At 45.8% G+C, this 25,854-nt stretch overlaps 1 protein-coding gene across 5 annotated transcripts in view; it reads right to left on the bottom strand.

The window, feature by feature from the left end:
• The window catches only part of LOC114028479 (E3 ubiquitin-protein ligase UBR4), a 147,511-nt gene that overhangs the window by 72,888 nt on the left and 48,769 nt on the right, over positions 1-25,854 (bottom strand). The window contains exons 37-62 of one of the 5 annotated variants that reach the window (XM_027842727.1): positions 25,662-25,732; positions 25,424-25,571; positions 23,829-24,059; positions 23,184-23,354; positions 22,528-22,710; positions 21,193-21,351; positions 20,174-20,326; positions 19,279-19,506; positions 18,537-18,694; positions 17,610-17,781; positions 17,182-17,383; positions 16,107-16,270; positions 14,756-14,972; positions 13,145-13,361; positions 11,091-11,154; positions 10,543-10,677; positions 9,967-10,141; positions 7,502-7,642; positions 6,848-6,969; positions 5,781-5,892; positions 5,210-5,340; positions 4,930-5,107; positions 4,372-4,476; positions 2,574-2,711; positions 1,002-1,176; positions 334-430 (exon numbers count right to left, since the gene is read on the bottom strand). In XM_027842727.1, the coding sequence (XP_027698528.1) occupies positions 334-430; positions 1,002-1,176; positions 2,574-2,711; positions 4,372-4,476; positions 4,930-5,107; positions 5,210-5,340; positions 5,781-5,892; positions 6,848-6,969; positions 7,502-7,642; positions 9,967-10,141; positions 10,543-10,677; positions 11,091-11,154; positions 13,145-13,361; positions 14,756-14,972; positions 16,107-16,270; positions 17,182-17,383; positions 17,610-17,781; positions 18,537-18,694; positions 19,279-19,506; positions 20,174-20,326; positions 21,193-21,351; positions 22,528-22,710; positions 23,184-23,354; positions 23,829-24,059; positions 25,424-25,571; positions 25,662-25,732 (4,047 nt within the window). The remainder of the gene's footprint in view (positions 1-333; positions 431-1,001; positions 1,177-2,573; positions 2,712-4,371; positions 4,477-4,929; positions 5,108-5,209; positions 5,341-5,780; positions 5,893-6,847; positions 6,970-7,501; positions 7,643-9,966; positions 10,142-10,542; positions 10,678-11,090; positions 11,155-13,144; positions 13,362-14,755; positions 14,973-16,106; positions 16,271-17,181; positions 17,384-17,609; positions 17,782-18,536; positions 18,695-19,278; positions 19,507-20,173; positions 20,327-21,192; positions 21,352-22,527; positions 22,711-23,183; positions 23,355-23,828; positions 24,060-25,423; positions 25,572-25,661; positions 25,733-25,854) is intronic. The other 4 variants (XM_027842724.1, XM_027842723.1, XM_027842725.1 and 1 more) reach the window with 4 other exon arrangements.

Genomic DNA, 25,854 nt, shown 5'->3' with positions numbered 1-25,854 from the left:
CAGACAGGACACCTCTACTACAGATGAGGAGAAAGGGGGTGGGGCAGGAACTAGGGCTTTGGCCATAAGAGCCTGATCTTATTCAACGCTCTTTTGCTAACCGCTCATATGACCCTAGGTAATTTATTTCACTTTTCTGGGTCGTAGTTTCTTCACGTATTGCAAACGAAGGAGTTAATCTAGACAATCTCCATAGTCCCCTCCAGTTCCAATATCCTATAACCCTGACACTACACCAGATCCAGGGGTCATGTAGCAAGAGGAGAAAGGAAGGGTGCATGATCATGGCCTACCCACACACAGTAATCGGCTCCAGGATGACCTGATAGGTACCTGCATATATGGGATGGCTCGGACACCACCTACACTGCGCAGCTGGGGCAAGGTCTGCAGCAGCCTCTCCAACAGCATCAGGCGGACCATGTGCAGTCTTAAAAAAAAAAATCAGACATGGGATATTCATCACAACCTAGAAAACAGAGGTCTCTCCTTCTGAATTAGGGGCGAACAAATGACTACTGATCAAGAAAGATCCTGGTGGATTCCATTCAGGATGGCCAAATGAAGGCCCAAAAAGCCCAGAGGCTTTCTCAGGTCAAAAAGATCATTACTGTCATCACTGACCACAGTAATGGGACAAAGCAAAGCAGGCCAGCCTCCTAGCCATTTCGACAACTTAGATTAAGTATCAGTACTTAATACCAATTTATAGATACTGACAAGGCAGGAAAAACCTGAGTGAAGAAAGAAGACAAACTTTTTGACAACTACAATGGGATTATTAAGATAAATGTGAGACTAAAGACACACCCATGCTCTCCATCGGGACAGGTTAGGTGCAAACTTAGCTGGAGGCAGGGAAATAAAATACCTTTTGAAATCTCTACCAGCTCAAAGATTTTAATCGGTTTTCTAAGCTTGTTATGTTTAGAATGCCAAAGTAAAATCCAGGCCTCCTCTTTTAGCCCCAGTCCTCACCATTGTACCTTCCAGGTCCTCACCTGTTACTGGTGTTGATGTCTCCTTCAGCTTCCCCTTCTCCCTCTCCCTCCGAGCCATCTCCTTCCTGCTGGCCCGTGGTGGTGCTGATGGCTCCAGTACTGGAGCTGACACTGCCCGGCCCAGCTGGGTGTCCCTCTGCTGTGGTGTCACCATAGGCACTGCTCCGTCCTGACACTGAAACGAAGAGTCAGAAAACACCATCAGTCCCAAAGCTAAGCAACACTTTCTCCCTTCTCCACCCTCTCCCCAAAGTGGCCAGCTAGGATTATGGGTAGAGTCTGTGGCCTTCAAATGATTTTTCTCCACGTGAAACTGAATAGCCTCCTGAGAGCTGGAGCTTATGAGCCCAGCTTCATCGGGGCTCTAATAGGGCAGCAAGTCACCGCTCCTCTTTGGCAGGACGTCCTGCGAGGGTTTAATTCTAGCAGGAAGGACAGCGAAGAGTGGGGGGAAGGCATGGAGGAAGTACAATGTGCATCCCTGGACAGACCTCCATTGGAGTACTGGAGAATCCTAGCCACAAGACTGGCAACGTCTCTGACCTAAGGTCTGCCAGCACATCCCACAGGAAATTCATACTGGCGAGAGATCCTGGAAGTAAACTAGAGCTGACCTGAAATTCTTCACACAGAATTTTTTTTATCACAGGCTCTTACCCCCATTCAATCTAATTCAATCAACGTAAAAGCCTATCAAGCTTAGTTCTAGACACAAAATGAAGAATGACATAGCCCCTGTCCTCAAGGAGTTTACAATCTAATGGAGGGGTTGAGATGGGCAGAGAATAAAACCTACACACAAATATTATATGCTACAAGATAACCTAAGATTACAGGACAGCTCCAGAGAAAATGCTTTAAGAGAATTTTTCAAAGGTAGGCTCACTTTCAGCTGCTTTGAGATTAGACACCCCTACTCCCACCCCGCACAGTTCTTCAACAAACTGCTATACATCGTGGGAATGCCAGCTGGTTTTAATAAGCTAGGGAAGGAAATCAAACACAGAAATAGGCTCCAAAGCCAAATTAAAAAAAAAAAAAAAAGATTTTTAGATTAGCCACTCCTTGGGATTATTTGAACTCCAATGGTTCCCCTCCACTAGCCCTGATAATCAAAGAAGAGTTATATATCTTTCTCCGTATTTATCCCTTTAGGTTCAAGACACCAATCCAAGCTTAAATCTCGAGATTCAAGCTTGGTCCCAAAGGACAGATCTGGGAAGCTACCTCCCCTGGCTTCTGCAAAGAGGCAGGGACCACGGAACATCAACCTTTTTTTCAATACATCAGTTACATTTGTTGGACTTCTTTTTTCTTCCTCTTTTAAAATTCTTTATTACAAGGAATGGCTCTGGGTTAGGGGGTGAAGAGAGGGATACAGTGAGAAATGTAGGGGATGTAAAAAGATATAAGTAAAAATTTATTAAGAAAAAAAGCCTATGGCTTCAAATGCATCTCAACAAAGAGCATAAACCAGCTGAGTTAAGCTATGTCCACTTGCTGCAGTCTAAGCCTAGCATCCAGGCAGTTATCTCTCCCTTTGTCTCTACCCTCTCCACAGGGAGACATTACCACTGTGCTCTCCAGCCACCGAGTCCACGGCACTCCCTCCACTCTCAGAGCCCACACTACCGCCGTGATCGGCAGGAGAAGTCCGAAGGGTGGAGCCATCAGTTGCGGCTGTGCTGCCTTCGTCATCTGACGCTGGAGCTAAGAGAGTAACAAGAGCTGTTACAGGTAAAAACACTGCTTTGGTGCGACAGCATCAAACCACATGGTGCAAGGGACACAACGCAGTTCACATCCAGTTGTCCGAGAGATGGCTTTGCTGGTTAATCTCCAAGAGGAACGAACATCATACACAGCTCACTGCTACTTAAGACAGAAGTGAAAACCCAGCCCAGGTATTTCCTTAGCCACTCCATTATGCTACAAGTTGAGTATGACTGACATTCGACAAATTTTTCCCAAATAAAATACATCATGGTCATTAGTGCCTAGGTGATCCTGACACCCAGCGACCGGTCATGATCATCCAAAGTAAGGGACTCTAAATTATAATGGGCATTTATCTCTATTTTGATCTCTCAAAGAGGCCTCCTTTATGAAAAGCCCATAATGTTTACTCATCAACCATACTTCATGAGCTTTCACAAACCAGCTCATTTCTCTCTCTCTTTTTTAAAAAATCATATGGCATGGGGAAAGTTCAGTGGGAAGCTTCAGAATTTCTAATTAGCCTCATCAGATACTAATAATGAAGCAAGGAAATTCCCCAGAGACAGCCACAGCATCGAGGATCAGGGCTCAACTGAGACAGGAGGAAAATGCTAGATGCAACACACCAAGAAGGACCAGCCAGGAAAGCCAGACAGAGCACGGTTCAGTAAGCCACACTGCACCAAAGACAACATCCATCTCAAAGCTCCACCGGCCTGGGGGCAGTCATCCAACAAGCCTAAGAGAAGCTACAGGCCATGATGGTGGTTGTGGGGGAAAGAGGAAGGAGCAGGTTGGATTGGTTTCTTCTTTGCTCATCTTCTCAAGATAAAGATTTCCAAAAGAAAAGAGACAGGAAACAGGGAGTCATGGTCTAAAAACGTACTGGAGTTAACTCTCAGCCTATGAAAGGACTGGGTTTTCACTTAGTCCACTATTCAGGGTCTCTACTGCAAACCCTTCTTCCTCTCATTGGCCTCAATTTGGGTCTAATTCTTCACCGATTTATACCTTCACAAGGACACGAGTGAGGGAAGTAGAAAATTGATGAAACTCACGCTGGTCAAACATTTCTTTTTACCAGGCCTGGTAAAAGTTTTGTTGCAAAGAGGTTGAACTTAAGACTACAAGGAGGTTTAGGGATTATCTGTGAATTTTCAAGTCCATGCTATCCCTCAGTCTTTGAACCCAAAGGTAACTGAGAGTTGGTCAAACTGATCGAAAAGTCACACGAATTTCACCTGAAGCACACTCTCACTTCTTGCCACTTCAGTTTTACCTAAAAGTGGTGAGGAAAAAATGAAAGATGGGGTCTGTATCTCTGGCCCCAAATGCTATAAAGTCCTCCAATGGAGACCATACGGCTCCACAGAGGCCGGACTTCGCCAGCCACTGAGCCTTCTCTAGGCCTTCCCTCGTGGCACCAGGTGGAGTCGGACTGCAGCAGGGAAAGGACAGAGAAGATAGACATGCGCTGCTGCCAAGCAGTATTTATCAAGATGCCTCTGACACACGCGGCCTCCAGCCAAAGCCGAAGCCGTTTGCCTGAGATGGCCTGTCAAAGCAGCTGCCCATCACACTTGCGCAGCGCAGGCAGGGAGGCCTCAGGGTCCTGGGGCCCTGAGCCTCGCTCCTTGCTGCGGACAGTTACCTGATGCTGTGGTGTCAGAAAGGGTTCCTGCGTCCAGGGAGGAAGAGCTGGGTGCCTGGCCGGACAGTCCCAGGCTCTGCAGGCCCAGGGCACTGCTGCTGCTGCCTGGGAAACAAGTGGAGAGTGAGCATCACACCCCCTCCAACCCTTTAACCACAACACTGCTCAGGCCACCTGCTGTTCCTGAGAGCCTCTAACACCAGTGCGTGGCTCCTTCCTGGCCAGCAGGAGGTCTTTAAACAGCCACTGCCGGCTACCCACCACGCTTGGGTGATGGGTGATGGTGGGAAGCATCCATCTGTTCAAACAAGGACACAGGCCAGAGAAGCGAAACTGATTCAGAAAGAAATAACCAAAGAGATAGGCCTGAGAAAAACTTAAGATGAAATCCACTGAAGGCGACCCCTCTGTCACTCTCCACCTGTGTCTCCGAGCAGCGGTTACCCAGATCAACCTCATCTCCCAAATCTGGGCATAGGCTAATAAGTCAAATCAAAATCATTCACTACCAAAGGCCATTCCTGTGGGGCCACAGCAATTGCCAGGAAAGCCTTCTACCTTGCTGGTCCTGTTGCAGGCTCAAGGCAATGGCCAGCTCCACCATAGTCTCATCATCTGCATCGGGTGGGATGTCCAGCATGGGAGGGAAACCCTCTGCACCAGCCAGGAGAGCCTCCAGGGGGGATGGGTTGCCATTGTTGACGTTCTCGGCTGTCTCCAGCACCATGGACTCAGACTGCAAGGAGAAAGCCTGCTAAGTGCGCCTGCTAAATACCTTAGGGAAGTGAAAGCGCTCCTTCCCAGCTCTGTGCTCCCTTCCCAACAGGCTAAGACTCACCACCATCTCAAAGTCTCCATGGTCCACCTCGTTCTGCTCTTGGCTCTCCTGGCGGATGTGGCCACTCTCTGGAATCCCTGAGGACTGCATCTTCTCATCAGCATCATCATCATCATCATCATCCTTGTCTCCTAGGGTAGAGAAATCTAGGTCACCTCAGGGCTCCTGGCTTCTCCCTTCCTCCAGCTATAGCAGGTTACATCAAGGACTATTAATACCCTCAGGACAACGGTAATCCAGCACTAGGAACATCAAAGCACTAAGCCTTACTTGGAACTCTAAGCTCTACACCTAGCCAGTTTAGCCTGAGAAGATGAAGATGGTACACATTGCCCACCTAATCCTAGGTGACTTTGGGCAAAACAGCAAAAGAACACCACTAAGCTCCAGTTTGTTTCTCAGGGAAATGAATCTCAGTCTTTGTCAGAAGACCAGAAGTGGAGTAATAACAGTACACCTGAAGAAAGAAGCTTAACTTTAAACTCCAGGGAGAAGACTGATCATCCACTTGGACGACCCTTGAGCACATGCCACGTGCCACATGCCAAACGGACAGCGACCCCTGCATTACCCATGGGCGTGTTGCTCCGAGGGGAGGAGGGCAGCGTCACATGTCTCCGCTTGTTCCTGGGCCTTAGCACTCGGATCAGAGCCTGTTTGCAGGAGAAGCTCACAGCAGGATCCTGAAATACAAATGGAAGGCATCACATTTGGGTTTCCAGGTACTCATCAAATCAATAAATACCTACTCTTTCTGACTAACCTTGAGACCCAGCTGGATCGGGTCAGTCTTTCATCCCTGACCCCTAACATAATATATGGCCACTACAGTAACAGATAGGTTAGTCATCCATATAAAATACCAGCCTGTTAGCCAATATGTAAAAAGGCAAGGTATTTCCTGTGGTTTTTTGAATCAAATGTAAAAAAAAGAAATAGCTTCTCAGGGATGACTTTAATTCTATGCTACAATAACCAGTGCTTCTAACTCTTGGATTCTCTTAAAGTGGTGGCATTTGGAAATAAAACACAAGCCTTACAGAAGTACATTCAGTTGCTATTCAAAACGTTGACTCGGGACAGCTAAGTGGCGCAGTGGATAGAGCACCAGCCCTGAAACCAGGAGGACTTGAGTTCAAATCCGACCTCAGACACAACACTCACTAGCTGTGTGACTCTGGGTAAGTCACTTAACCCCAAATGAGACAGACAGACAGACACACACAAAGTTGATTCCCATTCTCTCCATTTCAAAGATCATAGGCTTAACAGCTAGAAAAGGCTACAGAGATCAAGTTCAATTCACTCATTTTATAGATGAAGAAGCTGAGGTTCAGAGATGTTAAATGGCTTGACTAATGTAAAAGAGTTGATAAAAGAGCTAATAAAATAAGCTAGTAAGAGCTGGAATTCAGAACCAATGTCCTCACTTCAAATCCAGCACTTTGCCCTCCATACCATACTGCCTCATTAGTCACTTTCCTAAAAATCCAGTGGGTACAAAATTCTAGCAGCAAGAGGCCTCCCCAAATTTTCCCAATCTGACAGAGATTTTTTTTAAAGATTCTCTACTCAGATACTCAGCATCATTCTTTGTGAGATCGGTACAGGACAGTCAGAAAGTACATTGTTACATACGGGGCATAGTAGCATCTGCATATAGATCTTGGAGGCTGTGTTGATACAGTCTAGCTCACAAGTGCAGTAGCCATGGATGATGTCCACCAATGCATTGACAGTAGCTTCAACATGAGTTAAACCTAAAAAGAGGAAAAATAATTAGAAAATACAAGACTGTTCAAGATTGAAAGAAAACTCTCTCCATTTGGAACGGCTAAATTCCTGTTTCTTGGCTGGAAGGTTATTCTCAGAGAAAAGGCAGATGAAGCAAGCACTGAAGACAATGAGATTGTGGGTCACTATCACAGCAAGTACCTAAAATAACATCTCTCTCCTCTCTCTCTTCTCCCCCACCCTTCTTCTTTAATGATCCTCAAAAGACAAAGTACTAAAATATTTCATGGACTCACAATGCTACTCACCAAGACAAAATAAGTGGGTAGTTGCTGCTTTGCCTGGGTATCTCAGCACCTATCCCTGACCATTCCCATCCCCCAGGAGCTCCTTTCCTGCTTCTCTTTATGTCCCAAGCCCTTAGCCCAATGCCTGTTACATAGTAAATGCTTAATAAATGCCTTCTGATTGTTGACTGACCATTCCCTGAAAACAAAAAACAAAACAAAACAAAAAAAAAAACAGACAAAACAGCATACCACTATTTTAATGAAATACCTGGTAAGCAGGCAGGTGCCAAAAAGGCATTCTTTGGTTTAGATGCGTGCAGTTTCCAGAAATGGTTGATGAGCTGGGTGATGAAAGTACAGCCATCCCCTTCTGTATGTTTCTGGGGCTCTTTCCCCTCATCCACGCCTTCTAAGCGGCAAAAAGAAAATTACTAATGGTGGTAAGCTGGGAATGAAATTTAATTTTCATTAAGGTTAAGTCAAGTCAGGGATGTTTGCCTGCATAGAGAGTTTCAAGGAAGGCCTCAATCAAAAGGAAAGCTGTTACCAAGATTCTAACAGGAATGTACAAGGAAACAAACAGGAAGGCACATTCGAGAACAACTTTATCACTGGCATTAAAGAAATGGGAGAGGTCTGGGGTCTTTCCACTTTGCCAAGTGTGTCTAAGTTTTTCTAGAATAATCCCTGGGCTACAAATTGTCAGGAAAAGGGATGAAAAGGTGATGGATAAAGGAATAATTTGAACAAGGGATGACTTTAAAGAAATCAACAAATAACCTTTTGAGGGTAACTTAAGAGCACTGACCTGGGGATCTACAGGATTAAGAGTGGGCGAGTTAGAACCAAAACCAGACACTGAATTTATGGAACAACAACTGAACAGCACAAAGACAAACATTACCTTAGGGCCCTAACACAATCAGACCCAAGGGTGGCTTTGAATTATACCCCAAAGGTTAAGAGACTTGAACTCTAAAGGGTAAGGGAAGTGATATCTCACAAAACGTACGTTCTGTCCAGAAATCACAGTATTTCTGATAGTACCAATGCCAAACACAAGAGACAATCAGAAGGGACTCTGTGGAACACGTATGTTATAGATGTGGCCCCTACAGCAACATCTACAAGATCAAAATGCTAGAAAGTGGACAGTTTCACAGAATAGACTTCAATTCTTTTCAAAGTGTCTGATAATGGCCTAGGCAGCCAAAAACCAGTGGGAACGCTGAAAGAATGAATAGGCAAAGAGAAACTCATTGAATCAGGGACCTGCAAGTGGTATTCAACGAAGGATTATCACCTTCTTTGGAACTCTGGATGCTTCTTCAAGGAAGATTCTAGTCATTTCAAATGGACAGACAGAAAAATAATTGTCTTTTAAGTAGTCTACAATAGAGGATGTATACAAAAGGCAATAATACAAAATATAAAACAGCAAAGGAATGAAATAAGTATTAAGTGCTCTAAGAGTTAAGTGGAAGGAGAAATCCATTCTAGCTGAGTAAGATAATAACAACAACTAACATTCTAATAGCACTTATTATGTTGCTAGGCACTGGTTAAGTGCTCTTTACAAACATTATCACATTTAATCCTCACAACAGCCCTGGAAGGTGGGTGCTATTATTATCTTCATTTTACAGATAAGGAAACTAAGGGCAAACAGAGGTTAAGTGACTTGCCCAGGGTCACACACAACTAGTAAGTGTCTAAAGCCTGACCTGAACTCAGGTCTCCTTGCCTCCAGCCGGTATCACTGGGCTGCCCCTAGATCAGACTGCCTCCACAGCACTGTGCTCAGTTCTGCAAACTCTATTTTAAGGAAGACACTAGTCATCTGGAAAGCAGTGATAGGCAGACAGCAGACCACTGAGATGGTGAAGGGAATCCAGATGATGCCAAGTGGGGATCAGCTGAAGGCACTGGAGGTGTTTAGCTTAGATATGAACAGACTTAAAGGTGAGTGCAAGCTTCAAGTACTCTAAAAACTGTTCTATGGAATAAGGACTAAACTTGTTCTGCTCAGTCCCAGATAACAGAACTAGGAGCAATAGGTGAACATTTTCAAAGAGGTAAACTGAGGTTTGATATAAGACAAAACTTCCCAACCATTAACACTATCTGAAAGAAGTGGAAGGCAGTGGGCTCCCCCTACCTAGAGGCCTTCAGGGTCAACCTCAGGTTTTCTAAGGTGGCATCATAATTAGGCATTACCAGATGACTAAGAAGACGGTGGTGATGGGAAAAGGAGGATCACATTCCAGGCCACAGCAGGAGTGAGAAAAGGCAGGATGAGGCTGGGGAATGCCAAGCAACATTGTTTATGAGGGTTGTAGAACAAAGGAAGAGGAGGAGTATGAAAAAAGGCTGCAAAGGTAGGCCACATAGCCTTGAATGCCAAACTAAGGAGTCTGTACCACCTGATCCACCAGGAGTAGCCAATGAAGGTTTTGAAATAGGGGTGATATAATCAGTAGAGCACAGTAAGACGATCACTTTCACAGCAGAATGTATGATAGATTAGAGAGGGCTGACACTGGAATCAAGGAGAACAGGTGGACAGCTCCTGCATGATACTCAGCCATTAACCTTTCTTCCAGGATAAGGAGAGACAAAGGTATTCCGAATCACTCCCTCATTTCTCCTGTCCTTCCTGTTTCAGTGTTTTCACAGGACTGTCAGGAGGATAAGTGGTTTAGGAAGGGCACGGCCACCCAAGGTTCCATTCACCTGCTTCCACTGGGGGCACCTTGGACTCGGTGAAATGCACCAGGTTGTTGGGGCGCATGATGGCAATAGAGCGAGCGGTGATCACGAGCCGCTGGAACACCTCCGGGTCCAGCTCCTTTCCATCTCTGCTGGAGGAGTTGAGGCACTGCACGGCTTTACTCAACAAGGCCTGGTCCTGTTAAAACAGCAGGTTCACACAGGACTGGCCAAAAAAGCAAGGGACTGGGGCTGGAGCCTATGGGAGGGTCAGGGAGGTCGCAGCAACAAGGCCACCCTCTATCCTTAAAGGGGTAGGGAGCAGGCAAACTGCTGCAGGGAGCAAAATGGGAGCAAGTGTCACAAATGAAAAGCCACTGAGGATTACAGCCTCTCCAGCAGAGTCTGATCTCCGCTCCCCAGGTTTACACCTGCAGCTCAGAACTCATTTTCTCCTCTGTCACATTAACAACTATGGTTTCTGCTCCCCAAATTCTACTCTATCAGAGGCTCAGCCATCTCTCAAGAGAAAGAGTTAGCCAAGATGAATTTGAGGGGCGTTTGGGCTCCTAGGCCCTGAGGGGCCTCTGGGGTGATTACCTTGTGGTTATGATAAGCTGAGCGGCTGGTGTGAAGGCTGGCAAGGAGGCTCTTCGTCTGCTGCTGGACACTGGACGGTGCTGGCATGGAGAGCAGCATGGTAGCCAGCTCCTGAGCTGCAGCCTTGCTCTTTTCCTGGTCCCAGAGAGGAGGACACAGAAGAAGAGTGCGGAGGGATTAGTATCAATGCAGATCCAAACAGCCTGCTCCAGTTCTCCCTCCCTCCCTTCTCTCACCACCTCAGGAGGCCCATCTCTCACAGGACTCAGCCACAGCAGGGCCTCAAGCCCTCAACTAGTCCATGCCCTCCTGGAGGCCTCAAGTGGCTAGTCCAGTGACCTAGGCCTGGCTCTAACAAGGCCACAGCACAGCCAGGGCTATCACACAAGGGTGCAGAGGCTGTGTGTTCCCCCAGGGATGCTCCCCCACAACAAACTCCAAGGGCCTGTGCCAAACAGAGGCCAAGCCCTTCAAAGAGGAGACCAGAAAGGCCCGAGGATCCACACGCCTTGTCAGAAAGCTCCCATGGCTTTGAAGAAGTCACTTGCCTTCTCACTGACAGGGCCCACAGCAAAGCAGCTTTCGAGGGCTTCTAAAGAACTCCCCACTAGCCTGGAGGGAAGAGAGAAAAGCAGCTTGAGTCAAGCAGCCCGCCTCCCCCTTGTGCTTTGGCCTAGGCAGACTACAGCTGTGGGTAGCTCGGGGACAGCTGGTGAATGCCAAGGACAGAATCGGAGCGTGATAAGACCAGTTACAGGCACCATGCATATCGTTTCCTCGTGTCACAGGCCAGAGTGAAACCTGGCTCCCCCTCACACAACAACCTAGGGCCCTGCTCATAATCCACAGCTCAAAGACAGGGCTTTTCTCTTTCAAAGAGGATAAAACTGTTTCTTCTGCTGCCTGTGGCAAGGATCACTGAATTGGCTTAACAACCTGGATACACCAGAGCCCAGGGCACAGGGGTACAGAGACCAAGGAATGATGGGGTGCCAAGGAAAGACTATTCTTGAACAGTTCTTGAAGTGAGCAAAAGTTACACCATGACCATAGTCCTTTTAGGTGTCCCCAACACTTTCAGCAAAGGCCACACAAGCATTTCCTGGGAACCCTAAGTGTAGAGGCTATTCACAGAAAAGGAGAGAGAAGAAACTGGCATGGGCATGGCACTGCCAACACCCCAGTGATGGCATACCTAAGGCACCAATCAGATGCTGTGCAGCTGCTCATCAGACACTCAAGGAAAGAGGTAGATAAGCAATACTGTTACCAAAGCTTAAGATTCCCCCAAAGAAACACACTGCCAACACTCTCCTGAGCCTTCTGCCCCAACTCTCACAAGTGTTTTATAATGAAACCAGTATCTTGCCATATAAAGCTCTGGCACAGAGAGAGAGAGAGAGAGAGAGAGAGAGAGAGAAGTGTGGAAGGGGGTAGCAGGAGAGAAAAGGGCAAAAAGGGCTAGAGAAATGGAGCAAAGAACAAGGAAAGGAAGGAGAAAGGAGTCAAGAAACAACTGTGATCAAGTAAGCTCTCTGACTGCTTATCTATGATCAAGCAGATAACACATTCTTCTTCCCATGGCCATAAACACATGGTAAAGAAAGGTCAGAAAGGAAAAGGGTAGGAAAGAGCAAGCTACGAGTCAGTCTGCAAAGCAGGCAACAATGACACCAAATGGGCACCTGAACTCCTCAGGCCAACCCGTCTTTACAGGGGGAGAAGCCTGCAGCCATGCAAGAAGCAGAAAGCAAAGAAGCAGAACGGCCCCTGTCAACAGAAGCAGGGTCAATGCCAAGCCACATCACTGCTCATGGTGCTCTCAGACACACATTCACTCGTGCAGAGGAAAGGAGGGCATACTAACCGATCCAGCTTGGTTAGGGACTCAGTTTCAGAACTTGGGGGGAAGCAAAGAAAAAAAGGAAAGAAAATAAGTGAAGCTCAGAAAAAAGTGGAAACCATAAATCAATATGGGGAAGGGGAGGGCAGGGAGAAGATGCTGTCAAGCCAGGCTCTTCTCGGGCTCTTATAAGATAAGAAAATCAACATTTCGCATTGTAAGATACCCGGCCAAACCTCCCTGCACAAAGCCAAGCACAAGGCATGTTTAAGGAGACCGTTGAACTGATCCCCAGAATGCAGAGGGCAGCCTCAGACCAGCAAGGCTGCTCCCACAAAAGTGGCTATTGCAGAAAGAGACCGGAGAATGGTAAGACGAGAGAGTCCAGGAGGACCTGCCAGCAGCATCTGCAAGACTGGCTCCCCAAATGGCAAGCTGGCCTGAGACTTAACTTTCTGTTCTATGCTGCTGATCCAAATGAGTTAAGAAAGGAAGGAGTCAGGAAATCGCAGGGGGAACTGAGCTCAAGGGTATCATCAGGAAAAGGGAAAGGAGCCTCAGGGGTAGACTGGGCTCCAGGGGTATCTTCAATTCTACCAGGGGGACACTGGACATTGGCAAATATGGTGAAAACAAAGGGCAGAGACTGAGTTCTGGATAGATGTTTTAAAGCACACTCTGAAGATATACAGGAGCATGGAGTGGGGAGGGGAAGGGGAGGAGACCCAGTTATGTCAAAGTTAAAGCTAAGGTTGGTACCTCTCCAGGACAGTCCCGCTGGAGGTGGCAGGAGCTGCTGTGTCACTCTCTCCAGTGCCATTGCCCTGGCTCACATTGGGGGGGCAGATATTACTGACAGAGGCAGAAGGGAAATCCTCTGGGGGTTCATCAGGCCAGCCAAACTGCTCCTTAGTCTTGCCGTAAATCTTGACAGCGTCTATCATAGTAACTCCTGCTGGATCCACTGAGGCCCCGACTGCAAAACAAAGAGAGAATTTAGGAGGCAGACTCCCCATACCCTTCAAAGGCAAACACTAGACTAGTCTACAAAGAGAAGCAAATCAAAGTGCCCCTAGGTTTATTCTTATGCTTCTTTTGCTCGCCATGCCAGCTTCTGCTCCTAAAACCTCCAGGACTCTCCACTCGACCACAAACATTCTTGGCTTCAGTAACAGACAAGCCAAATCCCCTCCTTGGTCCTGGGATCTCAAACAGACGTGCCCAGACTTAGTCACACTGTGAGGTCACCACCCCATACAACAGGACCACGGGCAGCCAGTCCTATACACACCAACCATCTCCAAGAGCGCTTTCCTAGTTCGATCACAGTATCGACCATTTGCTATTAGGCATGGCTGCATCTCCTGAAAACAACAGAACAGCCAAACAAGTAAAAGAGGAAGGCACAGATGAGCCCGTCTTAGCTGCATGATCAAGTGACCTAGGCAAAAAGCTCTCACCAGTGCGTGAACACAGGCCCCACTAAGTCTCAACTAGAAAAAGGAAGAACCCAGGGCTCCAGCCTTGGAACTCTTATCTGTTTAGATTGCTGGGCTCTCTGCCTGAGAGACATAAGCATACAAGTGACTACGCACAAATAAGATCTCACGGCACTACCCACCTCTTCTCTCATCTCTACTTTTCAAGTGTATCCTTTTCTTTCGTTATCTGGCTGGCTCTCTCCCCCAAATAAGATGGTGAGTTCCCAGGGAAGGGAGAGGAAGAGAAGAGTTATCACCATTTGCTTTTATATAGCGCCTACCATGCGCCTGGTACTGTGCTAAGCCCTTTTTGCAAATATTATCGCATTTGATCCCCACAAGTCTTTTAAGGAAGGTGCTATTATTATCCCCATTTTACAAGTGAGGAAACTAAGGCAAAGACAGTATAAGTAACTTGCTAGAGTCACACAACTAGTAAAAGAGCTTGGATTCAAATCCAGATATTCCTGATTGCAGGCCCAGCACTCTGTTCACTGCCCCACCGGTACAGTGCTGCCACATAGAGCTGACAACACAGATGACGACCTCTTAAGAATGTCGACCCGTTCCCAAGATACACCAAGCTACTGCTCAAACCATGGTACACTTCTTTGTTTTCCAAAAGAGACCACCACAATGTTTTGCATATAGGAGACAGTCAATAAATAGGTCATTTGACCCCTTTCCTCCTCCTTTCCCAGGTACCACCTGCCAAGGGGGAGAATGGCCCTAAATGCTGCTGTTCCACTGCCTAACAAATCATTCCAAGTCTGTCAGTGGTCAAATGCATCTCCCGGAGTTCACACCAAGGTGCTGTGCTCTCTCTTTATGCTTATCCCAAAACTGATGGCCACTCTTCAGAGGCCAGTGGAAATGGCCTGTGACTCACTGAAGATACTCAGCTTCTTGTCAGCTTGCAGCGCTTCTTCTCGGGTGAACGGGAAGTCAAACCAGCGTGAGCGCGTCAGGCTGAGCTGCATGGTGCGGCCAAAGATCTCGATGTACGAGGGGGCCCGTTCGACAGCCTGGGTCCCGATCTGCAGGCGCATGCCCGTCATCACCATCGTGTTGTTGTTGTTGTTCACTTCGATGGTGAAGCCTCCAGGCTGTGAGAAAGGAGGCAAGCAGACACACAGAGCTTTACCTCGGCCAGCCGGGAGGGGAGGGTGAGGCACAGAGAGAAAGAAGGAGCAACGGAAGGACCTGCTCTGGTGGCTTCGTAAAAAACACGGAAGGGCTACCAGACGGGGAGCCACCAACTATCTAACAGCTCAATCAGTAACTGAATAGGTCATTTCACACGCCACTCTCTAGGATCCTTAGCTGTAAAATGGGAATAATAATTTCCTCCTTGCTCCTGAGGCTCGAGAGACCAAGACACAGGATGAATAGCCAGCTGACATGCTATATACTCCTCAGTTTCAGACTTCCCAACCCTTGCTCCAAGCCCAACCAAAATTAGCTAGTGTTTCCTAATCTCCCCTACCTGATCTCCCAACACTATCCACAACTCTCTTGGCAATGTCACAAATGGGCTTGTGGAAAGGGCATTCTCCTGCGTATGTGATATATAGAGACTACAGTAGAAGAGGTTAACCCATCTGCTTCGTATGCTTATCCAAAAGTTTAAAAAGTCCACTTTTTTAAAGTCATTCATTTATATTAAAGGATAATCACAGCTGGTAACTACATTTTTGCTCTCTGAAAAGAAATTTTTTTTCCAAACAAATGAATACTATGGTACCTCTCAGAAAGAGCTGAACTCAGGAAGGACTTATATGAACTGATGCTGAGTGAAGGGAGCAGAACCAAGAGAATATCGTACATAGTAACAGCCACACTGTGCGATGACTAACTTTGACAGACTCAGCTCCTCTCAGCAATGCGAGGATCTAAGACAACTCTAAAAGTCTCATGATGGAAAATGTTCTCCACATCCAGAGAAAGAACTCTGGAGTCTGAATGCAGATGGAAGCACATTATTTGATCTCTTTTTTTTGTTTGTTTCTTCTTTCTCATGGTTCCTCCCGTTCGTTCTACTTCTTCTTTATAACATGACTAACGTGAAAACATGTTTAATAAGAATGTATATGTAGAGACTATACCAGATTGCACTCCACCGGGGTGGGGGGGAGAAAATTTAAAATGCAAAAGCGTATGGAAGTGAATGTTGAAAACTAAAAATTAATTAATGTTAAAGAAAGAAAGAAAGAAAGAAAGAGGCTCAGTCCAGTGCTCACCTTGGTGTTGGCCACATACATGCCTGTGGAGTTAAGCCGGTGTTTTATCTGCTGTGCATTGTAGACCTGTAAGAGGTCATTGCCACCAAACTCCACATCTGTCAGCTGCTGGTTGTGCTCGAAGAAGTCGATGGGGAAAGTGACCTGGCTGGAAGTTCGAGTAGCTGTGTGTAGAGAGCAAAGAGAGATGTCAGAAAGCCGCAACACCTGTCATCTACACTAAGTCTGTTAATATCCACAAGACTCCTGTCTAAAATCATATTCAGAAACCTCTGCTTTCTCTGTGCCCGAGTAGCCCTGTGAAGTCTGAGCTCAGCAGCCCACAGAGGAGCTCAGGAAGAGCAGAAACAGCAGATCCCATTTCTGTAGCATGTTTCTCACCATGGTTATGGGAGTGAGGGGGTATAAGGGTTATTATCCTCCTTCTACATAGGACTCAAAGAAGTGAAGGGACTTGGTCCAGGTCCCAGGTGAGTGTCAGGGCCAGGACACAAAGCCAAGAGTGACTCACAAGTCCCATGATCTTGCTACTATCCCAGGATGTATCAGAGAAGATAAGTCATTGTCCTTCTTTACCTTGCCAACAATCAATTCTAGGACTAGCCCTGTCATTGGTAAGAGAAGCTCGCTGTTAGCCCACTTATCATTAATATTGTCTCCTGAGAAGTGTGAGTTACATCAAGCCATCCAATAAATATGAATTGCCAAGACAAGCCCAGCGCCAGTCTTTGAGGAACTCTCTGCTCCAATTCAAACACTTCAGCCTCCCTAAGGACAATGGCTTCATCATTTCAGAGACACGGGCTAATAAGTTCTTGGTTGCTTGTTGGAAAATCAACCCACCTTGCCGCCTCCTTTCTGTTCATATAAGTCAGTTCTCCTCTGAATACAAGGAAATCCATGTTTCCCAAGGATAAAAACCTGAAGAGCCTGCCCCAAACCCAATTCAAAGCTAAAGCAAACATGTATTTGACTGCAGATTAAGCTGCTGTCCTATTGCTAACAGGTGGCTATTATATCCAAATACTTCTCAAATAGTTTAAAAAGGGACTGGGGGTGAGGTTTTGGGCCTTACTAATGGCTGCTGCCTTGCGCTTTCGGACAGGTTTCATGATGCTGATGACACTGCTGGGCTGCAGGGAAGGCTGGAGCCAGTAGGATGTATTTTCCACATTGGCCATGTAAATGCGTAGGCTGCCATCCTCACACAACAGAATCATGGTTGTCCTTTGCTGCTCATTGCAGGCTGTGTGCCGGATAGCAACCATGTCCTGAATCTGGGAAGGAATAAAGGAGGACAATTATCAGCCACCACAGCAATTAAAAAGGGCTTCAAAATTAAGAAATCATGGCACAGCAGCAGTTCCTTCTTCCTCAAAGAAAGAGGTCTAGAAAAAAAATGGCCAAAATTCTTTTTCAGGCCTTCTACATAAGGCTAGAGAATTGATCTGCAGATACAGCAGAAAAGGTTCATGGTCAAAGACAGAAGGAACTAGTACCAACCTTCGCTTTAGCTGGCAAAGTCTTGATCTCCTGGATGAGAAAAGTATCTGGTTTCACCATGATCACCAGTGGCACACCTGTAGTTTGCTGAACACAACACACCAAACCAGGGTGGTTCATCACCTCAGACCACTGGCAAAGAGCAGGGGAAGTTTTACTGCCACCATTAGTACTGCAACAAATAAAGACAGACCCACAATAATTTAAATGGCAATCATCAAACACTAATTCTATACGTAAACCAAAGAATGAAGAAGTCTCTTCAACAGACTACATGGATTAATAATGAATAAAGATGGTGTATGAAAGGAAGAAAGGAACACAAGCCTGATCAACCAGATCAGCTAACTCAACTCTGGTCATTCATCACTGGAGGGAATGATACTGTATGCATCCAGCCCATCTTTATGACCCAATTCTGTTCTGGACTAAATACACATTTTCCTTTAGCCCCAAATATAACCCCCTGGAGACGAGGGCATGTATTCATATCAGAATTAAGGCCAACTGATAACACTGCTGAGCAACCAAATTCAAATATGACAATATGTAGCCCTCCATGTCTGCCCTCTGGCAGACAGATAAGAGTGTGAAACTCCCTGCATGTTCCATGTCTAATGCTCCAACTTTATATATAGCAAAGTGTGTTTCCTAGCATGAACAGCTGAGTGTTTGTTCTCTTAATTTTATCTGAAAGTGGGGGATCAACAGAAACACAAATGAGAGGGAACTATAAAGCAACTTTTCCAACGGCTCTAAACCTTTATTTCTGCCTTTAAAAATCTGAGGACTACTTTCTCACAAAATCCTATTATCTAGAGACTCAGCTTTGGTTTCCACACGAAATACTACAAAAAACTTCTTTTGCTCATAGCCAATACCAGAAAGGGAATGCTCATGCCCATGAGCCACAAAGCTGGCTCCTACCTCTTAACGCTGATGGGGAAGAGCCGCAGTACCTCCAACGTGGACCTGCTGATGGTGGCTGCGAAGGATTTTCCTTGACAGTAGCTGAAGAAGAGCACCTGCAGCACGTGGGAGTAGTAGACAGACACGCCTCCTCCTGCGACCTGGCTATTGCTGTCCTGCCGGGGCACAGACCCAACACTGTACTGAGCAAAGCACCCAGACAGCTGTAACAGGCCGGCAAGCCTCTGCTACTCCTGCTTGCCAGTAGCTCTATCAGACTCTTGTGCCAGGGCCAGGCTATCTCATGCCAGCCTCCTTAACAGCTCCATGGGCTACTGCAGAGGGAATATCTCCAGGGGGAAACTTATAACATAAACCTTGGGAACTGAGGACAGTGGATTGTTAGGGTCAATCAGTTTCATCCTTCAGGACATCAATATGTGTTTAAGATCATGGGAAAGAAGACTTCAGGTGAGAAAAAGAAAAAACATTCTTTCCCCATCTCATGGATAAACTGCTGGAGAGGCGACATGGCAGAGGTGAAAGCATTTTTAAGAGTCAGAGGCCCTGGGGCCAAATACTGGCTCTGTTCCTTACTCCCTGGGTAACATAGGATACATCAATTTGCCACTTTTGACCTCAGTTTCCTCAGCTATAAAAATGGGATGTTAGACTCACGGATCTCTAAGGGTCTCTTCCAATCCTAAATCCTATGATCCTAAATAATTGAGGGCAGAGAAAAGAGAAAAGTCACTCTAACCTTCAGGTCTTCATGATTGACTTCCAACACATTTGTGACATAAAAAGGCCCATGCTGGGCACTGCTGGCCTCCTCCATGAGCTGACTGTAGATGTAGCCAGCTGAGGACATTATAACAATAATGTTCTTCCCCTCCTCATTGAAGAGAAAAGCAACGTCTCTGATCTTTGAGCTCGGCAAGAGAAAGTAGAAGGTTGGGCTCAAGGCATCAACAGAGAGGTCGTATATCTGTAGGGCAGAGAGAGAAAAGACTAAACAAGAAGCCAACTCTTGGTCCTCTCTGGAAGAACCTCACCTGATTCAATAGAGGCTAAACCAACCAAGGCTGCCAGGCTGAGTTGGAGACTAGTAGACAAAGGATTAGAATGAGTTTTAACTTGGATTTCTCATGCTTGGCAAAAGCAAAATGAGCCACTGAAATCTGTTAGTCCCTAATGGATCTGAGGCAACGCCCTTTCAAACACTAAGAACTGAGACAAAAGATGGCCTAATTTACCATCACAAAAATATCAATCTGGGAAGGGAAGACCCTCAAAGCTTCTGATCAGAACAGAAAACAATTACTATTTACACTCGTTCCAGGCCATCAAAACCTAATCAATGAGTTACAGAGGCTTGTCATCTTGACCTATGTCTTGCCGCTGGACTTCGATGACTCTGGAGGAGAGAGTGAGGCTGACAACTTTGAGCAGCTCTGCCTCACTCAAAAACAATTCACACGCCAAGTCAAGCCATCACCTTCATGATGTCACTGGTACTCTTGGAGAATAAAGGATAAATGACAACAACAATAGGTCACCCCCACTGAGACGCTTTCTGAAGCACACTGTTGGCTAGCAGAGGGTCCCAAACACCACAGGGTCACTGTACCAACACTAAGAAAAAGAGAGAGTACCTTGACAAAGTCTGCAGTAACGATGGCCAGCTCTGTCTGTGAGCCAGGTAACCACACAGCTTTGATGATAAAGTTTCCTGTTGCCAACTGAGGATGCAGCACCAAGTGGTCAGAAACGGAGCCTGAGCTACTGAAAGTCAGCACGTGGCAGTCCTGCACCCAGCATGGGGACAAAGAAGACAAAGCATGGTCTGATTTATTCCTGCTCATGTCTCAGAAATCCCCCTTTCTTCTTCGCCTCTCAATCAACTTCCGTGCCTGGAAACAGAGACTTCCACTCGGCTGTGGAATGTCTTTACCTAGTCATGTAATCTTCTCCCCCGTCCTCAATACTTCCCACCAGGACTTTCTAGGCCCATTCGCAGCACACGAACATCCTCATCCCTTCTGCCCTTTCAAGATATAGTGCAATGTCCACCCTCCCCACTGATCTCTGCCCGCCCCGCCCCCCCACCCGGGGTCAAAAATGGCCATTCTCTCCTTGGACTTTGCAGGCCACTTTACTTGAACATTTATGTGTTTCTCATGATCTCTTCTGTATGATAATCATTTGTTTACCAATTGTCTCCCCTGACTAGATTTAAGTTGTAAAAAGACAAAAATGATTATTTATCTGTCTCTGTCCTTAGGGCACTGTACACAGTAGGCACTCAAAAAAGGTTCACTGAATTTGTTGAAAGGAATCCTTTAAAGACAACCACTTAAACCGTCATCAAGAAGTTTTCAAACTCCTTGCAAGAAATAGCCAGGTAAAGGACTTTAGAAAAATATAATCTGCTCACTAATTTTACCTAAAATCAAAACACATCAATAGCCATAAAACAGAAGGAACAAAGGGGGCATAGAGGCATTTATTTCTCTTCAACTCAGTACAATTATTAAGCACCATTATGATCATCATTGAGAAGAATACAAAAGAGAGGGTCCCTGCCCTCATGTAGCACATAATCTAATAAGGGAAAAACATCAAACTCTCTACAAAATTCTAATGGCCTCCCAAATTGACTCTATACTCTTACCTTCAGTCCACACACAGCAAGGTAGTCTTCCTTACAAGGATTTCCAGTGAGACTTAACACAGTGAAGGGGACTGGTGCCGATGCCAAGCGGGTGAGGGTCAGCTTCCTTTTACTGGAATCTGCTTGTTTGAGGAGTGCAGAGAGCTGCAGAACAGTAATCTGTAAAGGAACATGGCCAACATATATTCCCAGCTCTGATACCATCAGAAGACACAGAACCTTCAGAAAAGGGCATGATTTCTTCCTTGTCTCTTGTGATGAGGACCCTCTGCTACAGTTTTATTTGGCAGCTAAGCAAGAAAAACCTTTGTAATATTATAAGGAGTCAAGATGGCAGAGTAGCAGGAAGCAGTAGACAGCACCTTGCCTACCCCCTCAAAAAATTCCTTCAAACATAGCTAGAAAATGCACCAGACTGAATCCTGATGGGGAAATCTAAGCAAAGGTCACAGTAACTTATTTTTCTAGCATAGAATGGCATAGGGAGATAGAGAGATCTGTAGACAATGAGGACAAGCTGTGGCTAGGATTGCTGCATGCAGAGTATTCCAGTGCCCAGGGAGAGGCTGGGCACATAGAAAGGAAAATTAGATTTCCTGAAATTAGAATTTCTTAAAGAAATGAAATAAGAACTTTTAAAAGTTTAAAAATGTCTGTCACTGAAATGAGATTTCCAGAGGATGCCCATAAACTGGGGAATGGCTAAACAAGTTATAGCATGTGAATGTGATAGAAATGATAGAGAAGGTTTCAGAATAACCTGAGAAGACCTGGATAAATGGATGTAGAGTGAATCACACAGAAAGAACCAGGAGAACAATGTTTACAATGAAAACAATACAGTAAAGACAAATGCCTCTGAAAGACTTTAGAACTTTGATCAGTGTGTTATCATCAAACACAATTCCAGAGGGCTAATGATGAAACATGCTACCCATGCCCTAAGAGAAAGGTGAAGGACTGAGAGTATACAGTGAGAAAGTGAGAGAGTGAGAGAGTGAGAGAGTGAGAGAGAGAGAGAGAGAGAAATATAGATATCTATCTTTATCTCATTCACTCTGTGTGTGTGTGTGTGTGTGTGTGTGTGTGTGTGAGTGAGAGAAAGAGAGAGAGAGAGACAAGGAGACAGATAGCAATTTGTTTTGCTTGATTATATATATTTGTTGATACAAATATGTTAAATGTTTTGTTTTTTGTTTTTCTTTTGCTCTCAAAGGAGGGGAGGGGAGTAGTAGAGTTGGGACAAGAAGAAGAGAAGGTGAATTTTTGTTTGTTGAAAAAAATAAAATATAAATAAAAAAACTAGGGAGTGAATAAGGGAACTGGAGGATCTACCTTGCCCTTTTCATGGCTGACAGCTAAATGTTGGCGTCGTCCATGGGGTGAAGACAGCACACACATTGCCACACGTCTCAGCACGTGGGCACTAATGAGCTGGCGAATGGTCTGGCCCTGGTCTCCACTGTAGTTCATGCGGACGTTTTCAAAGGCACCTTCCTGGGAGCCTAAGGTTGGGACCTACACAAAGGTGAGAAACACAAATACCCAGTGATAATGTAACCAAGTGATAATGTCCCAGTACTACAGCTACCTTTTTAAAAATAAGTGTAATATACAACCTGTAACAAGTTGCTTACTGTCTCAGGGAGGAAGAAGGTGAGGGAGGGATAGAGAAAATTTGGAACTCAAAAAAATTTTTTAAATAAATTCTAAAAATTGTCTTTACACGTAATTGGGGAAAAATAAAATATTATTTAAAAAAACAAACAACCGTACTCAGGCACAATTTATGTGATTTATGTACCATAGGAGGTTAAAAAGTATTCGAGGGCTAGAAGAGGTATACAGTAAGATGACAGATTGTTTATGACTATATACTCATCCTAAGAAGGTAGAGACTACATCCTAAGTGTATTGGGTATAGCACTGGGCACAATCTGGTTGACAGTAAGTTCACTGGTCCCCGCATTGCCTGGCTCACTGGCACTCACCATCAGCTGGTCAGTCATCTCTACCATTTTGTCCAAAGTGTGTAACTCATTGAGTGCCTGCTGGGCCCGGCTGCTGCTGCCCATAGCTGAAGCCTGCTGGAAATTGATCTGAATGGCCTCCATGAGGAAGCCAAGCATGTCTAACACCAAGGGAGCGAAGGAGAAGTTCGCCTGAGGAAAAAAACAAATGAAGAAATGAAAGTGCACAAAGATGATATATCATATCTGTGACATCTTTAAGAGGAGGTATCATTACAATACACTTCTCCTCATTCCTAGCCCAACATACCAGCCATTGGAACAACCTACCAAGGCTTCATTTGATTTGTGTAAAAACTCAAGACTTCCAACCTCACCTCTCCTTTCGTGGAAACAGCTGCCAAACTCAGTGTGCTGCTGACTCGTTTAACTGTTCCAGTGTCCCTCCCCCCCCATGCTATCAGGCAGCAAAACCATGCTGAGGTGGTAACTTCTAATGGTTAATTACAGCTGCTTCCGCCACACATAAGGAGAAACTTGAGGTGAAAATTCTGTGACTCCAGGTGACAGAATGTACCTATGGATGACCAAAGTCCAGAGACCCTCTTCCCCTGCCTCCCTCAGACTCTCATTCCTGATCCTGGGTCAGAAATCTGGGAAGCCCACCTGGGTCTGAAGCTCTTCTCGGCAACCTTCCACACTCCGGCACAAACTGCTCTTCTTGGGCTTCTCCTCATCAGCAACTCTGCCATCACTGATAGTGACCTTGGCCTTGTCTGCTGGCGACGTGCTGCTGGCATGGCGCACTACACTCTCAGAAACCCGGGGCTCACTCTGGAATGCTGACTCCTTCATTGTGGAGCTCATGCCACTGCTAGGTGCCCTCTTCACCAGAGCCTGAGAAAAACCAATCCAAATTCAGAGAGTCCCAGCCCTAACCACAGGACCTCGGGTCTACACCACCTGAGACCCTGGGGCGCCTAATCAGGGGAATGAGTTACAAAATCTTACACCTCAAACTCATCCCTGGATAGGAATCCCCCTCTACAGCATACCCCAAAAGTGACACAAAGACCTCCAGAAGAAGAAAATGAACAGCCCTTAAGCCAGCCCAGTCCACTTTCAGAGACCTCTAACTGTGAAGTTCTTCCTTACATTAAATCTCAGTTTGTCTCTCTGAATTTCCCTCTGAAGTCAAGCAGAACAAGCTAATCCCTCTTTCATGTGCTAGTACTTCAGATACAGGAAAACTAACATCCCTGCTAAGTCTTCTTTACTCCTGCCTACCTCCTTCAAACAATCCTCACATGACACAATTGAGGAGCTTCCCCATCCTGACTCCATTCTCCAGCCGTTAAACAGCCTCCCAAAAATGTGGTGCCCAGAAATGAACACAACATTCCAGGTGTGATCTGAGCAGGGCCTAGAAGAAGCTCCCGCATCCTAGACAGGATGTCATCTCTCACAGCAGATGAAAGCTGTATTAGCTTTCTTGGCTGTCATGCACTATGGATTCATACTGACCTTGTCATTCACTTAAAAACCCCATATCTTTTTCAGAACAACTGCTATTACCCATGCCTCCACTGGCGCGTTACTTGGGAGGTTAACTGTACAACATATTCTATTAGGTCCAATGTTTTATCTAGCCTGTTGAGATCTTCTGTAAGCTTGATTCTCTTGTCTAGTGTGTGTCTAGCTTTACACCATCTACTAATTTTGGTCATGATGGCCTAAATGCTGTCCTCCCAATTATTCACTTATCATGTCCTAATTTTGAGGATAACGCCTCATGAGCCCCATTCCTCAATATTTCCCTATCATCATTTGTCAGGCTGGGCCTGAAAAACTAGATCTGGAGGTAGCCTAGGAGAAATGACAAGAGATGATGTACCCTACCTACGGCCTATGGCAGCAGCACAAGATAGACTCTTAGAGTCATCATATGTTAGTGTCAAAGAAGATCTTGGGTTCAGATGTCATCTCAGAGGTCATCCTGCCTAACTTCCTCATTTTGCAGAAGACACTAAGAATCTAAGAGGGAGAAGTGACTTTCAAAGGGTCACACAACAAGGTAGGAGACAAAGCTAACTTAAGAATCCAGAATGCTCCCAAGCTAATCCAATTCTGCCTATGACACTGCACTGGATGTCACCAGGAAAGCAAATGGACTAGACCCTTGTGTGTCTTGGTACTTCTCTCCCAGTCTGTCCTAACCGTCCAATCACTTAAGAGCACAACAAGCATTCTGGCCCTCTTACCAAACAGCTACCATCTTCCTTGGCTCCACAGTCACAGAAGAAGGACCCATACTTGGCATAGGAAATCTCGTGATCCTTGTGGCAGACCTTAGCACACACTGTGCACACACCGACCCCATCCACCATCTTGCAGGTGTGACAATGGTACCTATGGAGATCAAAAATCCCCAAATGAGTGAAAAATCCCACCAGGCAAGAAAGAGAAACTCCTAATCTCATGGGAAAAGTGCTCACTTACCAATGCTGGTTCATGAATTCTTTCTGTGTGATAGTAAATGTGCATAGCTTGTTACAAAGAGAATCTTCATCCTCCAAAGTAAAGAAAAGTCATTTAGCCAGAGACACACACACACACACACACACACACACACACACACACACACACTCTCTCTCTCTCTCTCTCTCTCTCTCTCTCTCTCTCTCTCTCTCTC

The sequence above is a fragment of the Vombatus ursinus genome, unplaced genomic scaffold (genome assembly GCF_900497805.2).
Source record: "Vombatus ursinus unplaced genomic scaffold, bare-nosed wombat genome assembly UNPS02014884.1, whole genome shotgun sequence".
Classification (NCBI taxonomy): Eukaryota; Metazoa; Chordata; class Mammalia; order Diprotodontia; family Vombatidae; genus Vombatus; species Vombatus ursinus.
The sequence above is the reverse complement of the archived record's forward strand: the minus strand, read 5'-3'. Positions and strand labels throughout refer to the sequence as shown.